This window comes from Gopherus evgoodei, chromosome 12 (genome assembly GCF_007399415.2).
Source record: "Gopherus evgoodei ecotype Sinaloan lineage chromosome 12, rGopEvg1_v1.p, whole genome shotgun sequence".
Classification (NCBI taxonomy): Eukaryota; Metazoa; Chordata; order Testudines; family Testudinidae; genus Gopherus; species Gopherus evgoodei.
Window position 1 is genome coordinate 25,681,397 of NC_044333.1, and position 18,425 is coordinate 25,699,821.

General features: G+C 39.8%; 1 protein-coding gene across 1 annotated transcript in view; it reads left to right on the top strand.

The window, feature by feature from the left end:
* GPI (glucose-6-phosphate isomerase) overlaps positions 1-16,208 on the top strand; it is a 28,057-nt gene extending 11,849 nt beyond the window's left edge. The window contains exons 5-18 of the mRNA XM_030581467.1: positions 1,574-1,657; positions 1,778-1,924; positions 4,007-4,078; positions 5,260-5,304; positions 6,312-6,365; positions 7,823-7,883; positions 9,031-9,074; positions 9,397-9,549; positions 10,240-10,369; positions 10,974-11,050; positions 12,509-12,637; positions 13,588-13,663; positions 13,752-13,818; positions 15,780-16,208. Coding sequence (XP_030437327.1) covers positions 1,574-1,657; positions 1,778-1,924; positions 4,007-4,078; positions 5,260-5,304; positions 6,312-6,365; positions 7,823-7,883; positions 9,031-9,074; positions 9,397-9,549; positions 10,240-10,369; positions 10,974-11,050; positions 12,509-12,637; positions 13,588-13,663; positions 13,752-13,818; positions 15,780-15,903 — 1,263 coding nt within the window. The 3' untranslated portion in view covers positions 15,904-16,208. The remainder of the gene's footprint in view (positions 1-1,573; positions 1,658-1,777; positions 1,925-4,006; positions 4,079-5,259; positions 5,305-6,311; positions 6,366-7,822; positions 7,884-9,030; positions 9,075-9,396; positions 9,550-10,239; positions 10,370-10,973; positions 11,051-12,508; positions 12,638-13,587; positions 13,664-13,751; positions 13,819-15,779) is intronic.
* Positions 16,209-18,425: the final 2,217 nt, after the last annotated feature.

The following is an 18,425-nucleotide window of genomic DNA, read 5'->3' on the forward strand; positions in this document are numbered from 1 at the left end:
GTGGAGAAGTGCCCAAACCAAAATAACTGACACTAATTGGCATCTTTTGTTGGCAGCCTCAGCCCACAGTTAAGAATGGAATGGGCTGTAGAAGCTCAACAGTCTCTCTTGTCCCTTAGTTCTCCCTCCTGGTCAGGATTAAAAGATCCTGGTGGTATAGTGTGGGGAAGCTTCTACTGCTGTTTGCCATACCTGTTTTGCAGATAAGGACTTTGCATGCAGACCAGGACCCCTGTCTGAGTTACCAAAATAATCATGTTTAAACATCATTCCAATCTTCCCTGTGCTGGTGGAAACTAAAAGATGCTTGATCTAGCCTTATCTATTAAGGCTAAAAATATAGTTCCTTAACATGATTTTAAAAGGCTGAGAAGAGTGTGTGTGTACACCCTGGAGCTTAGATTGTTATAAATAACTGTGTACGTCTACAAGCTTTCTTCAGTAAAGAATCATTATATCTTAACAAAGCATGTCTGGGGAAAAGTATTAGAATAATTGGAGCTCAGATGATTAATCTGATTGCAGAAAAGAAATAGCTTTAGAATTGGGTAACATTTTCAGCTCTTCTAGGTAGTGGATGATCATGTTTGCAAGCTTCTCTCTGTGCAATGAGGTGGGATTAATGCACAGATGGTTGATGATAGGCAAATACAGGTTGGTATTTTGGTATTATACCAGTTTGACAGTTTTTTTTCCTTTTCTTTTTTTTTTAATAAAAACTTCCAGTAGCTGGCAGACCAACAAGAGTGGGGCTGAAGCACAGAAATGATTCTCTTAATCCAGGACCTGTGTACAGTGGAAAACCTTTTAATACTTTGTTTAAACATAGATCTTCTATACCCTTGACTCTTTCTAGAACAAGTGTTCTATTATATCTAGCAAAACCTACTAATTTTAATTAGAGGCCCAATGCAGAACTTCAGATCCATGCACCTCTGAATTTAAGTTCAATTGCAAACCAGAATTTAATAGCTCAGACTCACCTCTTGATATTATATAGGTTTTTTTTGTTTTGTTTTAAATTTGGGTTGCTCCTTTGTTTCTCCTCTTTAACTTTCATATTTATTGTAATTGCCATGATGGAACACAGAGGAAGGGTTACCATGGTCTTGTATACTGTTCTTGTAAACTTAGCCACTGGTATTAGTATGCAGTACTTTGGCTGTGGTATGAGGAAATCACTGGCCTATATGAAGCTTTAACATTAGTCACTGGCCTACAGTAAGGGCCCTACTAGTCTTAAGAAAAATGTGCAGCTCCAGTTGGAGTTGAGTGAGGGGAGTATGTGCATATGTAAAGGCTGACCTTTGCCCTTTATAAGTCAGTATATTTGTGTCCACAATGATCAAGTCTTTTTAATAAAAACTCTCTAAATCCTTTTTTGTTGTCTTATGAATTTACTTTTTAGCTGTGCATTTGGTCCTTTAGTATTTGTTTGTTTAAAAGAAGAAACCTTTTGGGAGATTCTCTCAGGAGTATTTGAGAACCTACTCTTTATGTAAATGACAGTCTTGATGTTGTAGTCATTGTAACTTGAAATCTGTGTATGTTCATTGGTGTATTTAAACTGCAGAAAGTTCGTAGTGGAGAATGGAAAGGCTACACTGGAAAGGCAATTACCGATGTGGTCAATATTGGGATTGGTGGCTCAGACTTGGTAAGCTCTCAAGTACTGACTTATGCATAACTTTGTGAGGGAGGTGGGGTTGGTGTGCACACGTACAGCGAAGCTGTTGCAACTTAGCTGTTACAACCTAACTATATTGATGCTTTCCAGGGTCCCGTTATGGTGACTGAAGCCCTGAAACCATATTCCAAGGGAGGCCCTCGTGTCTGGTTTGTATCCAACATTGATGGTACTCATATAGCCAAAACCGTGGCAGAGCTTAACCCTGAGACAACACTCTTCGTCATTGCATCTAAGGTATAGCAAATATTAACACTAGCGGGTGACTTTATCAACTTGTAAATGGTCAAAATGGAGATCACTCAATATATAAAAATTGCAGCACGGGTGGTGATGCTTGGACTTTAGGAAAAACTTCCTAACTGTCATGGTAGTTAAATACTGGAATAAATTCCTATAGAGGTTGTGGAATCTGTAATTGGAGGTTCAGAGCAGGTTAGACTGGCACCTGTCAGGGATGGTCTAGATAATACTTAGTCCTGCCTTGAGTGCAGGGAACTGAATTAGAAGACCTCTTGAGGTCCCTTCCAGTCCTACAATTCTAGGAAAATATTAACTTCTCCAGATGTTTGAATGAATGTGGTGTCGTGTTTTTTGTGTCCAAAACCAATACTTCGTTGAGCCATAACCAAAAAGTCATGTCTTTGTGTGTTCATATCCCGTAGATGGAATTTGTGATGTCATGTGGCTAATTCTTTAAAATTCAAGATCAGGTTTAGCATTTTCCCCATATTTCTGATGCATTTTTCCTATTTGTTAGAAACTAGTTTTACTCCTTAATTGTATGTACACTAGATCCTTCAAAGTACAGTATACTAGTGAGATCTTACTTAAGTAGCCTTCTGTAACATTTGTCACAGTAGATGTTCTATATTACTTTTTTGTATTGTGATAGTCTCTCAGAACCAGACTGCTGTGCTAAGCTCTGTACAAACACAAAATGAAGACGTCTGTGTCCCAAAGAACTCAATGTTAAATTTCTTAATCACAGTAAACATTGTAGAAGCTACAAATTGCCAGCATACTATTTTGTCAATTTCTAAGCATTCTGTACAATTTCAGTTTTACATTTTAATATAAACTTACTATAATTGCATTTCTAGAATGGTGCTTGAGAATGGTTTGCCTTAATTCAGGAACATCATGGCTGGGAAGGTCTTGTCTTTATTTTGTGTGTTGTTCCTCTTTGAGGAATAATAACTAAAACATATACTGGCTTCTGTCTTGCCCGAGGAAGTTAATGGAGACAAAAACTTCATAGTTGTATGACTGAGGTGCCTTCATTTCTAGAACACAGCAGAACCCCATTGGTTTTAAAGGCACAATCCCTAACAAATTCCCATGTGTAATGCTGACTTTGCTTTGCTTGTATTGCTCATTATCTCATTTTGGCAGAAACATAGACGAGCAACTAATGTATGAAGTAAGAAGGAAACTTCAAAACAATGCTAGTGGTCATTTTGTGAGTAATTGAGTTCAATCATCACAGTTCAAAGGCTCAAAATGTTGCCAGATTGAAAGAGTAACAGTTCAGTTTATTTGCCAGATTGTAGTTAGATAACTGGATATATTTGGAAGGGCATGAATGGTATTTTTTTATTTTCTTAATAAATGTGTCTTCTATAACAAAATTAATTTTGGAGATGAATCGGAGTAAACTGAATGTAATGTTCATCCTTACAGCTATGTTGTGATGGTTGAGTAAATCATAATGGCTGAAGCTGATCCTAGAAGAATTGCATGACTGACCTTGTTTGCACACTTCATAAAGTAGGAACATGTTTTCTTAATCAACAAAATGAAGTTGTGGCAAGAGTCTTAGCAGAAACAAAGTAGAATAGAATGTCCCAAATGTGAGAAATGGGAATGAAAACAAATAGCGCTAACACTCTAACTACATGGTTTTCCCAATTTAAGTTTGCAGTTAGAAGTCAACACTAATCTTAGAGTGGAAATTATAGTCCAAACAGTTCATGCTCTCCTTCAAATATCAATTATATGAGCTAAAACTATGTACCTGCCAAAAAAAAAATCCTTAATATTCTGTGTCCTCCGGCCAATGTTAATGTGAAATTTGGTATACACCTAGAAATACTAATATCTGAACATCTGTCTGTGCATGCACAGTTGGTGCACCCTTCCTTGAAATCAAGCTGCTGCTGTCTGTTATATAAATTTAGGGTTACTCTGCTCTGACTAGCTGGAACAACTTTATATTTTGGTAACCTAACCTTGTCTTGCATTCCTTAAATACCATACAGACTTCATGTACTTTCTGTGAATGTAACTGTATTAAAAGATCTCTTTTCTGCTGTGCAGACTTTCACCACCCAAGAAACTATTACCAATGCAGAAACGGCCAGAGAGTGGCTTCTTCTTTCTGCTAATGATGTAAGTGTAATATGCTTAAATTACATAACTGAATACATAACAGTGCTTCCCCATATCTGTTCTAAGCAAGGTCTGGAGCAGAGCCAATAGCTGTCCAAAAACATACTATAAACATTAGCAAATGTTGGATCTGTCACATTCAACTAAATTCCATTACTACTACAGTTACTGGTTGCATGTCTAATCTTAATCAGTGATGAAGCCATTTAGGTGTTAAGAAAAATGTTTGAGTTGCACCTAAAATCCTTTGTATAAAAGTACTTGAATAGATTGTAGCCTGTATCTCAGAACCACCTTGTATTATGGTACAACTGTCAGACTTCTGTGAGGTGGAAGAAACTTGAGGAGATGCTAGCCCGCATGGAATGGCCTGCCAGTACTTGGCAAAACTTTCAAAGCTACACGCAGTTAGTTGAAGCAATAGATGGAGGCTGCTGCAACAGATGTCCAAATTGTGACTAAAGGTCTTCAGGTCATACTCTGGCACCTCGCTCCTTCCCTCACCCTCCTATCGCTCGTACTTTGAAATGCAAGTCTTAGCTTTAACTAAAGAAGCAATCTCTAACCCACTCGTGCTAGGGTGACTATATTTACTTTTTAAGATCAGGATTTGAGAGCGTTTCTCCTGTAAACTATTCATATAACATCTCCCTTAGTCCAGAAATACTGAAATACTTAGAGATTCAAGTTGGATTTCAAGCCTGTCACTTGTGGTTGATCCATTAAAGAACCAAGGATTTCTGGCCTCCACTGACCTTTTGATGATGGCTGGGAGTATCTTTGTAACATAATATCAAACTCAGGCTGCTCTAAAACCTGGTCAGCAAAGGTTGATAAAGACAGACCTATTCAGCACCTTGTCCTGAAGGTTGAGTATGTTTCTCCAGGATATCTGCTATAAGAAGACCTAAACTATCTTTGAACCTTGCCTGTAGTTGGGTCAGACAGACATGCTGCTGAATCTCTTACAATGTCTGTATTCATGATAAAATCAAGTTCACAGACAGCAAATACACATGAATTGCAACAGTCAACAATGTTTTCTTAATGCCAGCATTAGCAAATATCAAAAACAGTCATCATTTGTCAGCACATGTAGACCAGCTTCATGGCTAATCAGCAATGCAAAATATTTAGCAGTGTTCTGTGTTTAACTATTTTATATTTTTATTTTATTAAAGCCTTCTGCTGTGGCCAAGCATTTTGTCGCCTTGTCCACCAATGGTGTAAGTATAACACTTTTAGACCTATGCTATAGGTTCTAACAATGGACTTAATTAAAACCCTGTAAGGTGTAGAAATGTATAAGTGTGAAAACAATCCCTCATGCTTTGAAGATCATCTTGCTCTTGGAAAGGGAGTCTTCTTACAATTTCATGTACAAGAAAGACCAATATTCCCAATAGTGGATTATGGGAAAATCCAGTTTTCAAAAGGCCTTCAAAAGTTGGTTTATTTAGGATGAGAACTATTGCTCAGATCTGCTTTATATACTTTTAAATCAAATTTGTAAAAATCTGTACTCCATATCATTTTCTGACTTAATTCAAATGTTTGTTCCATTATTAAAAAAGGGTGCCACTTCTTACTTAACTAGTTTATGTACTCTGGGGTAAAGTCCAGAGTCCTGTTAAGTAGGTTTTAAACACCATTTAAATCTTTGCACTGAGTTCTGCAATGATGAAAGTAAAGTGTTGGGTACAAGTAGTGTAACATGTAGTCTTGGCATTTGGTGGGAACGTACAGTGAAAATTTGCATGCATAAAGGGGCCGTAGTGTAAAAAAACTACAGCAGTTAGTAAGAACATCTATAAGAAGATGAGAGGTCTGCATTTACCTCAAAGTCTTCTGCAGTTTGATTTAAATTTCCTTTCTCCTATTCCATTCTCCATTCTGGCCCTGCTGCATGTAAACTATTCATTTTGCACAACACTGAATGCCATGTTGGTTCATTACACTACTTGCCATTTACAAATTTTCTGATCAGTTTACACCACTAAATTTAACTTCTTGTTTTGGGACCGCTGACAGATGGTACATTGACCAGAAGGAATGAAGGGTCAGTCATGGCTTATTTTCTGGTGGAGGCTTTAAACTTCTGACCCAGAGTATGAAGTCAGGGAGATGTGTCGTGTGTGTGTACTTTAGCTACAGACGCATCCTGGAGTTGCTGTTTATGATGTCTGTGTTCTCTATTATGAATGTATTTACCCCTTTTTATTTTTTATTCTAGCCTAAAGTTAAAGACTTTGGAATTGACACTGAGAATATGTTTGAGTTTTGGGATGTAAGTAAATGTTTAACACTAAGCAGTAGATGCTAACTGTTAAAATAACTTACCCTGGTTCAGAAAAACCAGATTAAAAGGTCAAAATCCTGGGGGGAAAAATGGAGTTGCTAAAGTAAACCCACTAGTGCTTTAAGACTATAATATATTAGAAGAATCGTAACTAACAGCAAATTGAGGGAACGTGTCAAAGCAGTGATATATCAGATTGGCCATTCAGTTTAATGCCTCCCTATCAAAGGTCAGAAGAGGAGCTTTCTGTAGGCAGTGCTGTCTAGACAGCTGTTGAGTAACAGGAGATAGCTCATTGCTCCCAGCATAGGTCTTACAAGTAGTTATTATAAGCTGTGACATTTGACTGTTGCATTCTACTGTATATAATCTAGATCAGTAAAGGTCAAATATCAAAGAACCAGAATCTGATCTGATATTTAGTAATGGACACAAATTTTAAGTACAGTGAACCTTCATCTCAAACCTTGTGAAAAAGAAATATACCTGACCTATGCCTGTAAACATCAGACAGATCACTATATTGCTCCTTGTTACATGCCTGACAAGAATTTTAAAACCTAATTTTAAATATGCTGTTATTGAAACCATAAAAGCTATTTAACATGCAGATTGGCTTAACCCTTATAGCAAGGATTCTTGAACAGTTTCGTAGCCTGGCCAACTTGTCGGTGTCTTTTGGTACACCACCCCTCCCATTCACAATGCCTTAACATTGCTGTAGTTGACACAAGGATTACTTATGAGCAAAAGTAATATTAGGACAGCAGTTAAGGCATATTTAGCGGCTTTGTTTCAAGTTAGCAGCTGGAAGTGAGGTAGAAGCCAGTACCAGGTGATCTGCCATCTCCCTGGATCACAGGCTTTGATCTCACTGGCTGACAGCCTCGAAACACATTTGCTTCCTAATGGATGCACATAAAACATACCAAGCATTTTCACCAATCAGATCACTGAGCCACTCTAGAATTATTTTATGGAATGGCTTTTTTTCACTTCTGATATTTAAGATTTTATTCTCCCCCCCCCCCACCCCAAATATAACCAAACTGATAGTCCTTCATAGGCAATGGACACAGCCCCACGTTGCCAAAAAGTGATTCTGTAAAAATGACATGTAGCTCCATTTTGGTTTGAACACTTAAGGCAGCTGATTCTGGAACCCATAAAAAGCGTAAGCATCTTCTGGCTCTGTTCTTCCAGTTAAACTAAACCCATTCCCACAGATGGTCTGGTGTGGGTGTGCAGAACAAGGAAGGACACAAATTTCCATACTGTATTAAAATGCAAACTTGTGTTCTGAAGAGCAAAAATAAATTTGGAAATTTCTATTTAAGATCTAAAGAGTGCAATATGAGAGGATTTAGTAGAACTTGTTGCCATATGTTTAAACACAGAATCCTCATATAAAGTTACTGCTATTTAAAACAATCTTTTATTTGCAGTGGGTTGGTGGACGTTACTCATTGTGGTCAGCCATCGGTCTCTCCATTGCTCTACATGTTGGTATGTATCCATATTATATAAAAATACTTAACATGGGTTACATGATCAGCAGTGTGAGTTACACACATTGAATATGATAAAATGATCTATAGTGAAATAGATAACTTGGCTCTTTGGATTTCAGTAGCACATCTCAACTTCTGAAATTGCACCCACAAATTTTGCCTTTGATAAAATGGCCAACCATGTATCTTGTCCACTTGCATGGTCAAAAATCTTTTTGACTTCTGTGCAAAGTCAATCATTTTTTTATTTCATTTTCTAAATGAAAACTAAAATTTCCTGGACACTGACAAGGCGATGAGGAAATAGTTGTGCTTTTGAGATTGAGTATTGGGAATTGCAGTGTGTGAAATACTACTTGGCTGTGTAAAACTAAATAGATTTCTTCCATTCTAACTAAGTGGCAGATAGGCAGTACCCTTCTGCCTACCTGAGCAACCCAAGTCTGCCTTTAAATAAACGTTGCTGGCATACTGATTTAGCTGCACTATTTGCTCTTGATCCAGTAGTCTACAAAAGTAGCTCTGTGCAGAGTTACTGCTTTCATCACCAGTTCCATTTTCTCTTCCTCTTCAGAATTTTATAGTGAAGAGGACAGGTTTATCAATTAATTCTGTAATGTAGCTGGGAGTGATTAGGGCATGAGTTTCTAATGTGCACTGATAAGTGGTGCCGGTTAAGGACGGCGATAAGACTGTATATAAACCAAGCTAGGCAAACTATTGATAAAGTTCTCCAATTTTTTTCTAGGGTGAACTATCTGTCTCATTAATTAGAGACTGATCAGAAAACTGTGCTATAGTAATTCAGATACTGATAACAGATGCTGCCTCTGTACATTTTCCCTTTGTTACTTATTCTGTCTCATTTGGCTTTCAGGCTAAGGTTGAAGTATATAAAAACTTAGTGAAGTTGAGCCCTGAAATTTTAAAGCCCAGACTTACTCAAAATTAAGTACATCTCAACCTAGGGGGCACAGAGCCAAAGATATAAAATGTAGTAGAAGTTCAGTTTTGCAACTCAAAATTTCAGTAACGAAAGGAAATCTTACAGTGTACAAGAATCTAGGCTGTGCTGAGGCCTCATCTTCCAAGGAAACCATGTGTAAGCTGTGATAGTTAAAATGCACTTTTTTTTTTGTTAGGTTTTGACAACTTTGAGAAACTGCTTGCAGGAGCCCACTGGATGGTGAGTATGCCAATGCTTGCCAAATATTGTGTTCCCATTAAGTTGCTACAATGTTGCTATTAAGACTACTGGTGGTGACAAACTTTAAAGATCACCTGTAGAAAAGTACCTGTCTTCCCCAAGCTCCTTATTGTTTCCACTGCTTTGAAAACACTTTCTGTTGGAGCTCACCCCTTCCTTCCCAGTCTTAGATCAGTTTTTATTGCCACTCTTCAATTTGGGGGATAATTGGACCAAATTCAGAATCTGATAGTCTTATTCAAGGAAGTAAATTTCTTTGGTCACTGTAGTTTTCTTTATCTTTCATCTCTTTCCTACATAGGACAACCACTTTCACACTGCTCCTCTGGAAAAGAATGTGCCAGTTCTGCTGGCCATGCTGGGTGTCTGGTATATAAACTTTTATGGCTGTGAAACCCATGCACTACTGCCATATGACCAGTACATGCACCGATTTGCTGCTTACTTCCAGCAGGTAAGGCTCCGCTTGTACAGGAGGTTGTAAGTCTGTGCATAGATAGTTCACTGCCTTTTGAGGTCAGGGTGCACTTTACCCTAACAAGCAACATCTTTTTTGATGGTGATCACTGGAGCGTAATATAACAGGCTACTTCACCTGGAATGGTCCCTTAGAATATGTGTTAACTACTTGTGCTAAACTAACTGTTCCATGTAGTATTTAGCTGTGATGCTGGGAGTATCTTTCCTGGACTTGTCAAAGAGCTCTGTGTAGCTTGAAAGCTTTCACCAGCAGAAGTTTGGTCCAATAAAAAATATTGTCTCAACCATCTTGTCTTTTTAATAGCCTGGGATTGACATTGCTAAAACACTGCATACCTAATATAATGGCATTTTGGAGAGTTCTGAGGAAGAATACTATCTTGGTAACAGACAGCAATACAACTATTGGCTGTATTCACAACCATCCATAGAGAGGCTCATAAAAACCCTATCTCAACACAGATTTTGTTAGCATCCTAACCTTCCTGATGTCAACAAACCAAACTACTAACTTTAACGTGTTTTAAAATTGATAAAGATAAACAAAGTTAAAGTAAATGGAGAAAGTTGTTACAGGCCTAACAGAGTTCTCTGCAAGAACAAAAAAAAGCCCATAGGGTATATCTGATTTGATTTATAAACTTCTAACCTCCATTGCTTGTAGGGTGATATGGAATCTAATGGGAAATACATCACCAAGAAAGGCACTCGTGTGGACTACAATACTGGCCCTATTGTGTGGGGAGAACCTGGAACTAATGGGCAGCATGCCTTTTATCAGCTCATTCATCAAGGTACTACTGTAAAACTGGTAACTGCTATGCAGAACACCTGGGCTTGGGAAGAAATTCTGAACACCACATGCTGCTAGGGTGACCAGACATGGGTGGGACTCTGCTTCCTTCTTCTCTCTCCTCCTCCTCCCCCACCCCCGCCAGCGGGACTCTAGGAATCTGCGCCTTCTTTTTTTTTTTTTTTTGCTCTGCTGCTGGGACTACCCCCTGCCCCCCATGTGTCCTGATATTTTCTTCATCCCATCTGGTCACCCTAGATGCTGCAGAGGTTACAGAATTGATACTGTCTTAAGGGCAAGGTATTGGCTAAATTGGCATAGGCGTCTTCCCTACCATCACCCTATTATTGTCAGCCAGTGGCCTTAGAAGGCAACGTGCCTTGGTGTTTCAGCAAAAGGATTTAGACCTCTAAAAAACTAATACTCTAAAATAGAGCTGGTCAAGAATTTGTGAAATGTTAATTTTTTGGAAAACTTTTTGCTGCTGTCTTTGACTAGTTTAGAGTGGCTGAAACTGGTCAAGGGTTTCTTTTTTTTAAGAATACACTTCCTGCTTGATTTTAATACAAAGTATTAATAGATTTCTAACATTGTCTTCCCTGTAGGAACTCGTATAATCCCCTGCGATTTTCTAATCCCAGTCCAGACTCAACATCCAATCAGAAATGGCTTGCATCACAAGGTAAAACTACTTGTGCTTGTAATCATTGGCAGCCATATTTCCTCTCTCTACTGCTGAAGAGGCTAGAGTTCAGTCAACACTACAGTATATCAGAATTCATCTGTTTTAGACGCTGGACCAGATTTTTAATGTGTCTGAGACTGCCCCCCCCCACACAGGGTGTGGCAGAACAATCTGACTTGATTACACAGAGGTTTTGTTCCTGCAGAACTTCCAACTCTCTGTTCTAGAGGCAGACAAAATGTGGCCTGATGGTGCTTTGAGGGGTGGGGAGAGGGAGAGAATATTGCAGGCTTTGCCTGCAGATTGCAAGGAGTCAGATGTTCAAAGGAGATGATCCCTTTTCCTTAAGAGATGCTCCTGACCTCCAAGGTTTTCAAGTCCTTGGAGAAAAATAGCCTGTTGGTATCTTTATGAATTAATCTTTTTGAGCACCGTGTCCTATAAACCTGGACTGATTTAATAAAGGTTTAATCAATCCATTTATATTCGCACACTTTAACATAACTACAAATTGATTTTCCATTAACTTTCCCAGTGCTACCATTTTATTTCAAGCTTTGGGGAGAGGTGTCCTCAAATTGAATTACTTCCAGTACCAATTTCAAACGCAGGTTGCCAGTACTCCTCTTAAATTGCACTCTAGATTCTTATGACAAGATGTTAATACTGATTTCAGACAAATATAAAGAACTTTTTTTAAAAAAGGGAGAAAATGCATTTTCTCCCATCATTCCTAGGCACATTAGAAATGATATGGTGACTGATAGGCACTGCCCAAAACAGGTTGTGATCTCTGCCTTGAAGAGCTTACAAACTAACCCATGTGATGCAATGAGGAGGTAGCATGATAGTAAAGAGAGGAGGGATGATGGGTAGCTGCAATATGAATATATGTTTGTTCAGGTAGGGCTGGTATGTGGCATGACACTAAGGTTTCTGTCTCAGAGTTAATGGATTTCTCAGCTGGCTAACTTTGTATTGGCCTTGAGGAGAAGCTGGTGAATTGGTGATCTCTGATTAAGAACATCCCATGGATATGAGAGGGGGGTGGCATGGAAGAAAGTGCAGACTCTTGTGGATGAAAGTGGTAAAACACAAAGGAGCACTGCAGAGGTCGGATCCAGTGCTGTGGTTGTGGTGGTTTCTGAGGGTGAAATCCTGGCCCCACTGAAGTCTGATTTCACTCCAAATCTTTAAATCCTCCTTGTCATATATTCATGACACTGAAAAGCCTTCTGACTCTACTTGGAGGAAGAAAAACCATATTTCTGTTTGTGCTGTACCTGGTACCTCAATTTTAGCTCTAAGTGACTTGCCTGAGGTTGTGCAGCCTGGAATGGAATCCAGGAATCCTTGTGCAGTCCTGGCCCCTAAGCACTAGAGCGTGCTCCCTCTCCATAAACTAGAAGGGCAGTAATTTGACTGGCTTGTTAATATCTAACTTCTTCCAATTAGATCCTTCTGGCCAACTTTCTTGCTCAGACTGAGGCCTTGATGAAAGGAAAGACTGCTGATGAGGCTCGAAAAGAACTGCAGGCTACTGGGCTAAGTGGAGATCCTCTGGAGAAACTTCTTCCACATAAGGTATCCATGTGGTGACCACTGTAATTCAAGTTACTCTGCTACATTTTGGTGTTAGCAGTAGTGGGGGTGTGTGTGTTGCAGACATTAGGGGAGAATACTATTAAATGTAATGTTAGGAAAAATGGGGCGCCCTCTGGTGGCAGTTGGCTAGATATGAGCAGCAGCAAGCTGCAAGTGTTGAATTTTTAGAGATTCAGTGGCTAACTTGAGAGGTCTCTATGGGGCAAATTCCTCTTTAAAAACCAAACCATGTCATTGTTGTGCTACCGGAACACTGCAACCTTGCAGCACTTCCCAGACACTAGAGGCTTTTCCATATCTAGTCTTGGAAGCTGATCTTACTGCACTTGCTGTCATCTGCATAGTACTGAACTTGTGCATTTAAAAGTCTGCTTGGGCCTAATTTTTAGGCCCAAACAAGACCCATGCCCACAAAACCAAAATTCAAGTAGGCAGAGTTGTTTTCATTCTGACCTTCCCTCCACCCCCCAAACCTGTGCCTATGAGGACCGCACAGCGACAGCTGTGTGCCAGCATGCCCTGCTCCTGTCATCTGCAGTCCCCTGCTCTGTGTGCTGCAGAGTGAGAGGTGCTGCAACTCCTTGGCACACTCGGTATTGCACCATGCAGCTAGTGGCCACATCCTGATCTGACCAGGACCCAACACTTGTTGCTGAGCCCCATTGGGTTTGGGTTGGGTTGCAGGGCTCTACTGTGCATGATCCTGGCATTTTACTAACTTATTACAGTATGGTCTGTGGGGATGACCAGCAGCTTGAAATTGCTATTATGTCCTTCTAATGCTCTTCATGTTGCTCTCTGTACAATCTTTAATTCAAATAAAACATAACTTGGTGCATGACTCTCTGGTGCGCTTGGAAAATAGGTTCATGTGATTCTGATGTGAGAGACTGTTGGAGTTGTAACACTGTTTTTATTTTGTTTGAAAGGTCTTTGAAGGAAATCGCCCAACCAATTCCATTGTGTTTACAAAACTTTCCCCATTCATTCTGGGAGCCTTAATTGGTAAATATGTCTCATTACTAGTAATGTTCAGTGATGTTTTCTGATGAGGATTACAGTTAATTCTGTGGTGTTTTTGTTTTTTTTATAGCTATGTACGAACACAAGATCTTTGTTCAAGGAGTTGTGTGGGATATTAATAGCTATGACCAGTGGGGGTAAGTCTATCTCCAATCCTTATGAACTAATGGCACTCAGCTTCTCCCCTATTTAAAAAAGAAAGCTAAGGTAATGAAGCAAGTCAGCTACATATTCCTTGTGCTATTGATCAAAGTGCAAAAAGCTTCTACTATGGCTCAAAAGGCAAGTCTATGGGATAAAACATCTTATCCCGTGTTAAACCTGTGCGTGGCATCACAGAGATAGTTTTGAGGAAAGATTAAGGGAACTCTGCTTTTACTAGCTTTAAGAAACTATATATGGGAGAAGTGGGGAAGAGGGAGAAGAAAAGGTGTTTTCAGCAATACTTATAGAAATATTACAAGTGGAGAAAGACACTGGGTCAGAGTTGACCAAGAAAGTGTTACAAAATGCAATTCCCCTTGAGTAAAGGGCCAACATGAATTACCTTCCATATATGGAAACCAATACTAGGCAATATGACAGCACAGCAGCTGCCAAGATACTGAAGCAACTGAAAAACCCACCTCTTGATTTCCTCTTCCTGTGCACAAGGTTGTCCTCTGACATAGGAGCCCTAACACTAATGTAGGCTGTATTGCAAATGATACCCTCCACTGTCACATGAGGTGCATCTTGTATATCTTGGTCAAAAATTTTAAAAATAACTAATTTGGGCCCCCAGAAACTGAGGTGCTGCAACTTGAGACCTCTTACAGAGCCCTAATTTTCAGGAATTGCTAAGCACCTGGCTCTGACCCAAGTCCCTTCAAGAGCTCTTAAGTTGGGTGCTAAAACCACTAATCACTTGAAAATCTTGGTTCTTGATTTAGCAGGCATGGACAATACCTGGTTGACTTACCAAGTCACTAAATAAACCTTTTCTTGCCTCCTGGGTCATGTGTGTTTTGCTGAATGACAGCAGCCCTTTGAGGAGTTCCCCACTTTTCTTCCTTTCAGATGAAGACTAACCTTTCTCAGGGGCCAGTCAATGCCATTCCTTGTCACTGTTACCATTGACTATGGCTCATGTCTTACTCTCCAATGTAGAAACTCCCAGGAGAAGGTAGAGGGGCTGGGATATGCATATGGTTCAGATGAAACTTGTACCTTCCTCTGGAGAGGGCAGTGGAAGAGGATGAGGCCCTATATAAAGCCCAGGACTCCACAAGGGACTCTGTTCTCCACTCTGGAGATCCAAGACCCTGTTCCTATTCACTGCTAGTCTATTTTCTGCATCTCTCCTACATAGCTGTGCTACCATGCTTCTTCCAAAACATTGAATTAGAAGCTGAACAGGGGTCTCTGCAGGGTGCAATGCTGTCTAGAACAGCATAACTCCTCCTTTCCATACCTCACAGGTTATCCTTGCAGGAGGTGCCACCAGAATGAGGAATGATGCCTCTATAGTCCAGTGGTTAGGGCATCCATCTGGGAGGTGGGAGACCACCTTCCTGTCCTGTGCTGCTCTAGTGACTCTAATTTATCTAAAGTGGAACTGTTTCAGCAGGAGAGAATGAGGGAGCCTCGCTTCAGAATATCCTGAGGCCCCTGTTCAATCTCTTCTCCCCATCAGGCAGAGTGGGAAACAGACATTAGGTCTCTGATATCCATGGGGCTAAGAGTTAAGGGAGATGGCATCACTACCTCCTCTGACCAGATTCGAATGGGGATCTATCCAGTAGCCCATGGCAGGTAAGATATGCAGGGAAATGCCTCTCTTCCCTTGCTTTGTGGATCATGCTGGGGCTTAGGCATGAGGTAGGTCTCTGTGCACCTAAATGAGGCAGCAGTGTGTTTGCCCAGAGTCCAAATCTTAGGCACCTAGGGAACTTTCCTCTGAAATTTTAGATGCTGAGTGAGTTTAGGCACCAGCTAAGCAAGGCTTTATGGATCACAGTAGTATATAATCTGGAGTTTGTACCTAAATATCTTTGTGGGTCTGGGCCTAAATGAGTTTGTACTAATTTTTTTTTTTCTCCTCCTCCATAAAATGCAGAGTTGAGCTTGGAAAGCAATTGGCTAAGAAAATTGAACCAGAACTGGATTCTGATGCTCCGGTGACATCTCATGATAGCTCAACAAATGGGCTTATTAACTTCATCAAGAAGCATAAAGCTTGACCTGAAAGATTCAGAGGATACCACCAGTCTAACTGCCGAACACCCAGATCAATGTTGTAGTAATTGCTTTTCAGCTACTTTTAACCAAAATAGCACTTTACACTTGGAGCCCCGTAACTTGTTGCAGCTAATCCTGTTCTGTCAAATGTGTTAGAAATGAAAGCTAGTTTTGTGAACGATTGTATAGTTGCCTTCTATTTTTGTGGTTGTCAAACTGTAAAGTGCAGCTAATATGTCCCTCACTACTCCCTCAAAGTTGATCACATGTACTAAAATCAGAAAATAAAAGACAGTGGACAGTAGAACCTCTTCACTCTGTTAAGTGCAAGCCTGATAATCCTAGTTTTACTGGTTAGATACTCTGAAACTGAGGGAACTAAATTCAATTTGTGTCCTTCTTTTGAGACTGGCCTTACTGTAAGATAAGGGGTTTAGGATGAGGGGAAACTCCTTGCAGAAATCAAAAAACTCAGTGTTGCAGCATTGCTCAGATTGTATAGCATGATACATTCTGAGAATAAAACCTGGTCATAATGGACACTCTAACCCCCAGGAATTAATTGTTACTGCTATCGTGCTAAACAGATAGGGAAGGTTGACAAGTGTACTATGGTGGCTCTTCTGTATTTACTTGTTCAGTTTCTCCATGAGCTAGGGATATACCAGACAAACAGCTACTCCAAAGAAGAGGAAACATCTTTCCTGATGTGACATTGATGGTTTTTAGACTTCAGAAACACTTAGATGTTTGGTATATTTGCATGCAACTTCTTATCAAGCTGCTAAAGCTTAGCACCACTTACTGAAAACTCCTCAGGTATCCTCGATCTGTCTTTCAGGATCCTTCAGACAATTACACATACAGGAACTTGTACAGAACAGAGAACAGAGAACAGCCTTGACAAACAAGCCTTAAGTCTGTTATGGAAATTAAAATCCCCTCAGCCACTGTGTGTATCATGTTAACGCTGCACAGGTGCCTTTCTTACAACCTCTATTTCTTCTTTAGTCTATTAAAAATGAATTCTTGATCCCAATCAAGACTCAAAAAGGGTGGGGGGGGGCAAAGTGGGGAAAGCAAGACCAATTAATTTTTTAATTTAATGAGACCTGCACACCAAATACAGCTTAAAAAAAAAACTAGCAGAAACCAAGCTAGAAGTAGAAAAGTTCAAGCTTGCAACCCCTTATCTGCATACACAAATGCATACTGCATCCACGTGAATTTGGGTCTTGGAGACATGGCACATGTATGACAGTTGTAGCTTTAACACTAACACTTCCTGCAATGCTAATAATTTTCCGTAATCTCCTGTGGTTACTTGGATTAGAACTGCTGTCCAGAAATACAGGAGTATGAACCTGAGCAGTGTACTGCATAACAGCAGCTTCCTTGTAAGCTTACTCAACAGGTAGAACATAATGCAACCCTCCTGTTTCAAGAGACAAGTTTCTTGCAGCACCCTGCTGCTGACAAATAACCGAAATAACAAGTGACCATATATTATTCATTTTGGAATTTAAAATCTGTTTCAGTGTGAATGTCAGTGAACCTTGCTAACCATGGCATGTTGTTAAAAGTTAGTCAGTCAAGGTATTCTAATTCTTATGGTATAACTAGGTGATCCCAAACACACCTATATAGACTTTAAGATTCTTTTCCAGAAGCCTCTAGAAGTCTACACCACTTGCTCTCTTAAGTCAAATACTTTACCCTACCTGCTACTTTTGTGATAACACCCTCTTGGTGGTTTCTTTTATTTAAGTTTACTAGATAAAACACTGCAGTTTATTTGTAATGTGAATTCCTTCAAGTGCTTAAGCATCCCACTGCTATAGTTCATTCAACAGTGACTGTCTTTTGCTCTCTTGTTAAATACAAATGTGAAACAACATGACCCCTTTTAGTCCACAGTGTTTATGCTCTTAAGTAGACAGAGTTCCTGTTCAATGTGCTTGGTAGCCCATTTTTTCCTCTTTAGAATTCTTCCTTCTATCTCAAATGCTGGAATTCCAGTCCGTACCCCTCCCTCTCCTGCAAGTTATAAAATCCTGGTAGCTTTCCCTGGAGGCAGGGCATCAGTTGCACCAGTTAGAAAGACTGTTAGTAGAAATCCAGTTTTTCTGCCAACCTCTTTACTGATTATTAGGATTAGAAGGGCAATTTGAGCATATTGATAAAGTCACTTCTACCAAACCTAGCACAAGACTAGACAGCAAAAATTGGAGTGGAACTTTCCCTTACTGTTTGTTTTGTAGGAAGCAGAGCCTTTCTATGGATGAGAAAAGGGGTGATTTCTCCACTCCAGCAAAGTATAGTCAGACACAGGGATTTTCAAAGGTGCTTTGAGTTGACCATCTCTGATCTCAGTCAATGAATCTTACAGTTGACATTGATGGGAGCAGAGTTAGGCCAGAGTGGAGTGCTCTTGAAAATCCCATCCACAATGTTCATTCTGGAAACATTTCAAAACGGCCTTGGGAAGCAGAAAGACAACATGCTGTTGGTAGCACCTGTCTCT